We start from the raw sequence: 10401 nt of genomic DNA on the forward strand, positions 1-10401 counted from the left end.
TCACTAATTTGGAATATGGAAAATTGTCCAAAAGCAGATGTTGAAAGATTGTTGCAGCAAATGTGCTCAACAAACGAAGAAAGCAAAAATCAACTTTCATTCACGATTATAATGAAAAGAAAAAAAAAAGAAATTACTCATACTATTTGTTTCGTTTGGGACACAATTAAAATTTTAAAAAATGATGATCACAACAAATTGCAATAAAATACTTTCGCATCACCAAGGTTCGCACTTCTTGCGCAAACTAGTTCCTTTTTCTATTTTACTTTTTAAATCTTAAGTTCATTTATGAAACATTTTTTTCCCCTTTCTTTATTTTATTTTGTAGAATGATAATTTCAGGTATGTTAAAGAGGAAATATTGTAATTCAATTTCTACTTTATAACAGCACGTGGCTGCTCCGATTTTCGACACTAATTGAAGCGATGTCGATCCTAAGATAGTATTAAAAATTAATGTAAAAATAAAATTCTTGCACTTACTTTGACCATATCTACTATTTTCTTACAGAATGCTACTTCCTTTGTTCTTGCATCTTCCCGTTTGCGATTCATAGAAGGCATGACGGAAAAAATCAGAATAGCGGTCTCAGAAAAACGTAGGCAGAGATCGGACCGCAAATTCGCACGTGCTTTGTCCAGTTCACCGCATGGAATTAAAAAAAAAAAAAGGGTGCAAGATGTGAGGTGCTGGGTCGGTCAGTTCCCGCCCCTCCCCCTCCCTCCTTCCTTCCATCGACGTTCGATGGGGAGCGAAAGCGCTGACGTCATGATTTTGAATCTTCCTTTCGGACATCGTTTCCTCCTTTCTCCCCTTCAGATATCGTAAATATAAATTGTTTGTACACCAGTAAAAGGGCAGGGCGCATGATTAAAATTCTACTGCAGGGGCAGGGCGCGTTTCTTCGGGTCTAAAGAGGGCAGGGCGCATCAGCTCTTTAAAGAAAAGGGGCAGGGCGCCGCGCCCTTTGAAAAACGCATAACGGGAACGCTAGGAAACTTGTTTAAAATCATACCAAAAATTTATTGGTCCATCTTTACTAATAATAAAGCAGAAAGTCTCTCTGTCCGGAGGATGTCTGGATGTCTGTAGGATGTCTGTGACACGCATAGCGCCTAAACCGTTCGGACCGATTTTCATGAAATTTGGCACAAAGTCAGTTTGTAGCATGGGGGTGTGCACCTCGAAGCGATTTTTCGAAAATTCGATGTGGTTCTTTTTTTTATTCCAATTTTAAGAAAAAAATATCATAAATTACGAAATTATCATAACGTGTAACCGTAACATGGGCACAAGCCAATTGGCGAGATACGAAATTATCATAACGTGTAACCGTAACATGAGTACAAGCCAATTGACGAGAAAATTCACCATACATTATTTGTAAATATACAAGCGAACCAAAAGACCTTTAATTTTTCTATTACAGGCGAAGCCGTGCGGGTGCCACTAGTAGAAACTAAAATAAATAAACTAACAAAATAAGTTAATAAAAGTAAACCCAGGCCATAAGCGGAGGTGAAGTTCGCAACTCCCGAACACCTACCGGACCTGACACACAAGAGGCTGACGAGCCAAAAAGAGAATGATTGGAATCGTTCACTATTTATACTTGCTTCCTCTGCATATGATTGGGCATCAAAGGATGCCAACCTAAAGCTGAAACTTTACACATGCCCGAAAGAGTCGAGAAGTTAATCTAATTTGAATTAAGTCGATTTTACCTTACATTACATTAGGAATGAGAATGCGGTTGAATATCTTTTACCGATGTCTATCATCCAGGAGGTATTTCTGGCTGCGCTAGTGAACTGGTCATACACATTTTAAGTGGACCATTTTTGCATCTTCGTTTTAAATAATGAAAGATTAAAGAAAAAAAATACAAAATGTAAAACAAAATTAACATGACTAAGAGAGACAATAGCAGTTTCCAATAGATATGTCTGAGCAAATGGGGAAGAGAAGGAAACAACATGCACCTTTCTATTCACCACTGCTGGTTAAGGAGTTACACCAACAAAATCTTATCTGTTATTGCTTTGAGTGGCAATAGCGTGGTAAAAAATAATGCTGTAGAAATATCTTTATGAATCTTTTCTTGCAAAGAAAACAGTTCAAACTTTCTCTCAAGTTAAAAACATTATCACACTTAAAGATTTTGAATGACAAACAGGAAATAAAACTTTACTGTATTGGTCCCATGAAGCATGGACCACTAAAATTTATATTCTGTTGGCCCGATGGATATTTTTGTTGTCTCGGACCAGGGGACCACTGTTAAGTTTGAGCTCTGGTCATAGGTATGCAGGGCCATTGAGAAGGGGGGAGGGGGGCAGATTGCATAGGGACCCATGAGAGATTGGGGGTAGGGCCATGAACCGGGCCTAAGAAAAAGAAAAAAACCCTCCCACAAAGTTTTTTTTTTAAAGCTTTATAAAGGAACTCTCTCTCTTTCCTAGAGATTATAAGTTTTCAATCTTGCAAGTTCGAAGTGAGAAATTCTATTTGTCCTTATCGTTATACCCCTCTATCGACTCTAGCAACCAAAAATAAATTTGATTTTTTCTTCTTTTTGCGTAAATTACAAGGCTAAAAAAAAAACGCTCATTTTTGAAAGATTACTAGAACTTTAGTAAAATGGATAAGGGGTAAAAAATTTACAAAGCTCTTGCATTTTTAGTTTACGAAACTTAAAACACGGGCAAATGACTTAGTTTGATGAAATATTTTAAAATATGCATTGAATTGAGTTTTAAGTCAAGTGATACAAAATGAAACTAATTCCAGTGTTGTTTCAAGAGTAACAAGCTGGTGTATGCATCACGACTCCCTTTTATTCCAATTTAATGTCATTTTCTCATTATTGGCAATTTTAATGTGATTCAATAGTTTGCTCTCTAAATATCACCAACAGTGGCCAAATTAAAACCAGATTTTTTAAAAAAAATCGTTGAATGTGTCGCCAAGGTGGCGACCAAAAGACTGGCGATATATCACCAAGTGTCCGCCAAATTGTAACACCACTTGAGTTTACATCGAAATCAACAATGATTTCTTCCCCGAAAAGGGGCAAAAGACCCCCTTAGGAACATCCGAATGCAACCAAAAGGGGAGGTGCACAACTAGACCCCACTAGGAATCTATACGTACCAAATTTCAACATTGTAGAACATACCATTCTTGAGTTATGCAACATACATACACATATACGTACATACAGACGTCATGAGAAAACTCGTCATAATTAACGCGGAAATCTTTAAAATGGATATTTCGCGTGTCTATACGTTCTTAAGCACTTATCAATGGGAGGTTGAGTCATAAAAAAAAAAAGCTCAACATTCATTCGGGGGTGAGCAAAATGGAAATTAAGGTCAATTTTTAAGTGACATTTTTTTTAAGAATACAATACCTCCTTTTAAAATGGTTGCCTAATTTGGGGAAAAATTTTGGATGAAGCATTCCTCACTAAATGTATGAAATGGGCACTGTTATGTCACTTGGGGTGAATCAATGTTGAATTTACCTATAAGCTAAAAAAGCTATAGCTTTAGGTGAACTGAATGGTTAGGGTTCTCATTTGTGCCCATTTTCTAAATATTTCCACCATTTCTTTTAAGGAATTTTATGCATTGTTTAAGCTAGACAATTTTTCATTGATTCAGCGTTGTGTTTGTTGGTGGGTTGAAGGAATAATCAAATCTAATGGATCGAAAAATAAAATATATAACCGAAAGTTGATGTGAGCAAGTAAGAAGCACAGCAAAGCAATTTTAATTGAAAAAAAAAAAAAAAACTGTCAGTTAAAAAAAACCCCTTTTATTAGACATAGACCCACTGACAACATTTAGGATATTTATGTAAAAGCAGAGCGAAGAAAGAGGAGATTAAAGTAAAAAGTTAGGGGCCCTGAAAGAAGTTGCATTAGGGCCCATAAATCCTGTCGACGGCCCTGTAGGTATGCACAGAATTTCAGTGTTGAGAAAAACCTGGGATTTTGAATAAAATTCTAGTCCATCTAGGATTTTCAAAGTGTTTGTAGGTTTTTTGATTATTGTAGGAGTTATACTGTATCAGATCCTAAATCTGCAGTCAGTATTTAATTTTCTAAGTACAACAAACAAACATGGAAAATAAATATGCATTAAGAGTTGTGGCGTACCTAAAACGGAAGAATACCACTTAGCTGATGCCCCGTTCAGTCTCCAAACTATTTTTTCAATCTAGTATAATTGTTGTCTAGTTTAATTTGTAATGTGACTGTGTTTAGGTTTTTTGCTATTTTTTGAAAATAATTAAGGATTTTTGTTTCATCTTTAAAAAAAAAAAGATAGAAATATCTTAATAGCTTACATGAACTGACAGGATATGCTGGTTGTTTTTTCCTTATTCCTAGCAAAATAAAGAAGAGCACCAGTGGAATAAATAATTCAAATATCAGCACAACCTGAAAAATCATGAAATAAATTTAAAACAACAAATTTGTGTGTGAAAATAAAACATACATTAATTTTAGCATAAAATAAAACAGTTCACACAACTTAACAATTTAAAATGTATACAACATTATTGAAAAGATTGAGACTTAAATATGTTTTTTATTGATTTTTCAAAAAAGAATACACTACAGCCAATAACTTTTCTTTGAAATATGAATCTCACTACATAATAAAAAGACACATATAAAACTATAATAGGTAATTCATTCCCACTAGCAAAAACCAGATTTCTGGAAGTTAAACTAATAGTAAAATGAATCGTGTCTACAAATTAAATGTTGATTTAAATCTTAGCAACGAACAAAAATAAATAAAAATAGACTACAGATTTAAAAAAAAAGAACTTTATATTCTATTTTTCAGCACAACTTGAAGAAATGTCTAACTCTTAGGATTAACAACACCATCTGTCATTTTCACAGAGTTATCAAGGATATCCTTTGACAAAGTGAACAAGAACATCGATTGTTGGATGTTATTAGTTTTCAAAAAAGAAAAACTCCTCAATAGAAATCTTGTTACGACACAAGGACATAGAATAAAAATATATTTTTGGTTCATTAACAAAACAAATATTACTGTTTACACAGAAAGACTTACTGGTTTCCGTTTCTTCAAAGTGAAATTTTTCCACAAAAGTAGTTTCAGCTGCAGACAAATCCCCATCTTTAAAATTATTTCGCTAAAAACAATAAATATTTCACTCAGTTAAAACGAGAATAGGTTCCACACGGCGCTTTGTTCCGGAGACGAAACTGAAAAAGAGACAGAAAATGACAAAGTGGTTTATTAATACACATGTAGAATCGAAGTTTCGACATGAGAGTGATTTATCAAGGCGAAAAGAAATGATTGAACACTTTTTGTTAAATGAAATTAAAGTTATCGCGAAACGTCGAATCTTATCATGACATCCCGAGTCGGAACGAAACGCAATGTTTTGGTTTGGTGAATCTCTGCTTTCTACCGCGCACACACCTTCAGCTGATTATCAACTTGGCGAGTTATTATCTACGACACTTGTATATCAAGGGTTGCAATTAGGTGGTGAAGGGGTTGCAACATCAGGTTGTGATGGACTTTTGGCGAATGTTTACATCTACATATCAAAAATCACAGATGCAGTTAAGAAAAGGAAAAAGAAAGAAAAAAAAAAAACGAAAAGTAATGAATGTGATGTAAATACTGACTCTGAGATAGATCAGTTTTAATGAAGGCGCTATTTGAAACACGTTAACTTGGACAAAAATGAAACTTGCAATTAGGCAGCCGCCATTGAGTTACGACTGCTGCTCGTTCACTTCAAGGGGGGAGAGGGGGGATCACTAAATATTAATTTCAAAACGCCAATAAGGCACCTACGCCTCCTGAAACTCAGAAGGAAAAAAAATTTGTTGAATATTGATCAATCGAAAACTGACGATTCCTGAATATTCATGAATATTGCAGCACAACGTCGCGGAAATGTAGGAATCAATATTTGCTGATATTCATTAGCAGTACTTAATATTTAATGCATTTTGTAACGAATTTTGCATCGAAATGTACTGCTGAACCTACGGCATTCACCCGACATTTCATTGGCTAAGAAATTCGTATGACATATTGAGGACGGTACTAGGCCGGTTTTAATTTAACATCGCGTCAATATTGCCCTACATCAGATTCAAGTATTTCCATCTAAAGAGGAGGGGAAGGAGTGACTCTTTTAAGTGCCCTGAATTGCGATGCAATGTTCTAGAAGAAGCACTTAGCAAGCTGCCACATTAAGCACATGCTTTTTCGTAAAATATAAAAAACTTAGAGCTGAAATATCAATTTTTTGTAAAATTGTTTGTTGAATGAAAGAAAAAAAGGGAAGAAAAGAAAGAAAAAATAGGAAGAGTACGAATCGATTTTTTTAGGAGGATGAATGATTGCAGTAAAATTAGTATCCATTGTCAAAAAGCAGGTTATCTGTAAGCAACCTTCTGCCCCTCCCTCCCAAAAAAAGAGAAAACTACAACTGAAAAAAAAATTCCCCTTAAAATTTCAGCGGTTCAGTCTGCGTCGTATGACCCCCTCCCCCCCCCCGCCCTTGATTTACACCAAAAATGGCATATAATTACTACTTGCAGCTTGATTACAAAATGTCTATTTTTTATGTCTAACACAAAGAGCGCCCATGCAGGGGGGGGGGGGCGGCAAGAGGGTCCGAAGCCCCCCTCCCTAGAAATTAGAATTACCTTGCTTTTAGTACTTTTTTCTATGCAAAAATGTAAAAACATTTCTTCTCTAGCCATTAATGAATAATTAATTTAAAATGTCAAACTTTAATAACTCTAATCTGTACTGAAATCAGTTTCTATTGGGAAAATATCCTGCTAAACCATGGAGAAAATATCTGAGCCCCCCCCCCCCTTAAAATTTTGCATATGGTCGCCCATGCTCTAAAAGTTCCAGATTCGAAGCAGGTAATTTTCCCCTCTGATTCTGCAGTCATAGATATAGGAGAGAACCCTTACCCAAGAAAAGAGGTCCTAGAGAAATTTTTTGGATTTTTTTTTCATCTTGAAAATGCTTTTTGGAAAGATTTTCTGATGTGTATAATTTATACAAATCAGCAATATGTGATATAGCGTTTTCAAGTGCCATGGTGACTTAATCAGAAAGGCATTGCCCTCTTAACTGAAGAGCCAGAGTTTGCTGCCAGCCAGTCGAAGATTCTTTGTGTTCGTTAATGGAGACTGGGGCACGTTAAATAGGTTTGTGGCAAACAAACAAATAATTCTGGGGGTGCTGGATCACGGATCGTTTGGCACTTGGTTTGGATAAAAAAACAGAGCTATCTTCAGGCCCCATCCAACCAGTTAAACCACCTATAGTGGTAGATACAGGGGACATTGGAGTGTGAAGTTCTATTTTGCAGTAAGTCATGCAGCGGACATATTCTGCTTGAGGCTGTAAATTTAATACCAACTTTTAACATCAACGAAACTCCCTTCTCATATCTGATGACAGACCATCAGCAATCGTCTAATCCTGAAAAGGCAAGACTAGGAGTAAGACAGCTTCTTTTAGTATATTAAACAAGGTCTTAGCCTCGATACTTGGAGTTTCTTAAAGTTCTACAAATTCCTCAAAGACTTCATAGTTGTCATTGACACTACTTATGTAAAAGAAACTCCTCCTCAAGTAAAATCACTCACCACTCCATCTGAAAAAAGACACACACACACGCAAATTATTTCAAGAGAGAGGTATAGAGTCATCACTAGTGCTGAGCAATAAAGTGAAACTTTTAAAAACCCATGCTAGTTCAAACTTCCCGTTACCTGAAAAATTAGCCCAATCTTTATGATAGTAAACATTGCATAACTATTACTTCAATTATGTGGATGCATGTAAATCTACAATTAGCATTTAAATAAACAATGAATCTCTATACTCATGTGTATGAATGTGTAAAGTCCTTCAACAAATTTATAGTTCCCACAAATTAACTTCTTATTTTGTAAAGAATTTAATTCCTTATAGAGAGAGGAAAAAAACACAATAACAATGAATAATCAATGATTTATTCATCATTAAGAACTACATAAACTGATGACAAAAACTAATTAACTTAATTGATGTTGTGTTGAAAACAGGTAAAATAATTTCAAAAGCATTTAATGAGTAATACATTTTCAGCAATTACTTCATTAAAATGGAATATTAGGGTTGAGTAATGTTTCTTACATATGATGCATAATTTAAACCTCAAACCATCAAAATAGTAGAACTTTTCAAATATTTATTCTCAGTAGATAATTTTAATTTACATAAGAAACATAAAACTTGTAACATGAAAATATAAACAGTATTTCAGTCTTTATCAATGAACAGGAAATTTTATCAAATCCAAACACAAGAGAACTAATTATTATTACACAATCTGAAATGAAGTAAATTTTTAAGTAAAGTGGGATTCTCTCTCTATCTGAACCCTCCCTAATGTGAACACCCCAATATTCTTCACACATTTTGACGGTCCCGGCGAAACTCCATAGACTTAACATAGGATGACCTCTCTGTCTACTGGACATCCCAGTACAGTAGAAGACCGTTTTATAACGCACACCTTGGGACCAGAGCTTTTGCATTATACAGGTTGTTGCGTTATATAGATCATTTCACAAATTTTGAAACTAATATTCAGAATATGTCTATATATTAGCTCTTCAGAATGAGTTTTATCTGCAATGAGTATTAAAGCACCAATATTACAATTAGTTATTCACAAATAAATATGTTTCACAATCAAAATCCTGCACTTCTGCTAGCTTCATGGTTTGCAAAACAGCTGCATTTTCAAGAGCCATCTGGTTTTTTCTGTTTATTATGAGTACTAATTTTCAATTTAAAAGCTTTGAAATAAGATGGAAAGATGAAAAACATTCAAAATTTAGTTTGCCTAACAATTTTTATTTTTGCAAAGCAAAACAGAGGTATTTTTTAAACTTCAAAACCTATTGTTTACTTTTGAAAAGTAGTGCGGTTTATAGAGAATTGCGTTATACAGGTCGGCGTTATAACGGTTTTTTACTGTATTATGAATGCTATTTTTAACGGATATTACCACTCGACATACCGAACATGTTCACCATCGGTACTCGGGAGTTCCTATGAATCAAATTGTAAAACCTGAAATACCTTCTCAATTTTATCCAAATGATTGAAGAACATTAAGAAGAGAAGAAAAAGAAAAATTATTTTCCTGGATATTACTGCATCACATGAGATCTTGCGCTGAACTACGTGGAAGAGAGTGACCAGAATCCAACCATTCACGATCTTTAAAGTAGGATTACCTACAAGTAATGTGCTGTTGAGAATCACCCCGAAACCTTTTCATTTAAACAACTGGATGATAACACGTACCTTGCATGAAAATACACAATGCAAAAACATATTAAAATTCTTCTTTCATTTTTTAGAGGTAGTGTACCGATAACTGTATTGCAATATTTTACAGTTCTTTGTTCTGTAAAACTTTTAAAATAAAAATAGAAAAAAAAATGGGAAAGAAATAATTAACATCCCAGTTTTATCAGGCATTGCACTAGCCGCCAATCTAAAATTTAGCATCTCGATCTCAATAACTGGTATAGCTCAGTTGGCAAAGTACTGAACATAGTCCATCAAGGCAATAGTGATAATAAACACTTATTGTAGCAGGTAAAATTTTAAGAAGTTCAAATAAATATCTCTAACGTTTAACTGCATGGTTTTGGAAATAAAAGTTTTTAAAAGAAGGATATTGACATAAACATATTTTTAAAATGATCAGACACAGGAAATTTACATACTCACGTATGAAAATTTTTTCTTTTTGTGATTGCGATCATTTTACCATAAAGATTTTTTTTGAAATTCTAATCACTAAAAATCCCCCTTTTAAGGACTTTTGTTGTTTTGATAAGAATTCTGGAGATATTTACTTCCTTACGAAGTTCAGGAAAGGGCATCAAAACTCGTGAGAATCAGCAGCTACACAAGACTGTTTTATTTTATAACACCACCAGAGCAGAATACATAAAAGCTGCTCACATTTAAAGATTCTTTAAGAGTACACTGAATTTGTAAGCGTCACAGCCACAACTCAAAGGATTGTGAAACGTATTATAGCACTTCTATACATTTAGAAGTAACAAAAAGGAAAAAAAAACATTAAAACAAGCTATGCTTCATATATTTCGCTGCCTGAAAAAAAAAACAAACATGTGCATACGATTATGCACACACAGCTACTAACATATGTGCGAGGGCAAATCAAAAAGTCATTGCGCACATTTTTTTTTACAAATATACGTTGTATACTACGTATTTTACATTTTTTCTTCACATAGTCACCACACCGGTTTACATTTTTGT

The 10401-nt window shown here is 34.4% G+C and overlaps 1 protein-coding gene across 1 annotated transcript in view; it reads right to left on the reverse strand.

Annotated features, from left to right (window-relative positions):
* Positions 1-5172, reverse strand: part of LOC129232628 (ATP-binding cassette sub-family A member 2-like) — a 209429-nt gene extending 204257 nt beyond the window's left edge. The window contains exons 1-2 of the mRNA XM_054866761.1: positions 5107-5172; positions 4361-4454 (exon numbers count right to left, since the gene is read on the reverse strand). Of these exons, the coding sequence (XP_054722736.1) occupies positions 4361-4454; positions 5107-5172 (160 nt within the window). The remainder of the gene's footprint in view (positions 1-4360; positions 4455-5106) is intronic.
* Positions 5173-10401: the final 5229 nt, after the last annotated feature.

The sequence above is a fragment of the Uloborus diversus genome, unplaced genomic scaffold (assembly GCF_026930045.1).
Source record: "Uloborus diversus isolate 005 unplaced genomic scaffold, Udiv.v.3.1 scaffold_13, whole genome shotgun sequence".
NCBI classification, from domain to species: domain Eukaryota; kingdom Metazoa; phylum Arthropoda; class Arachnida; order Araneae; family Uloboridae; genus Uloborus; species Uloborus diversus.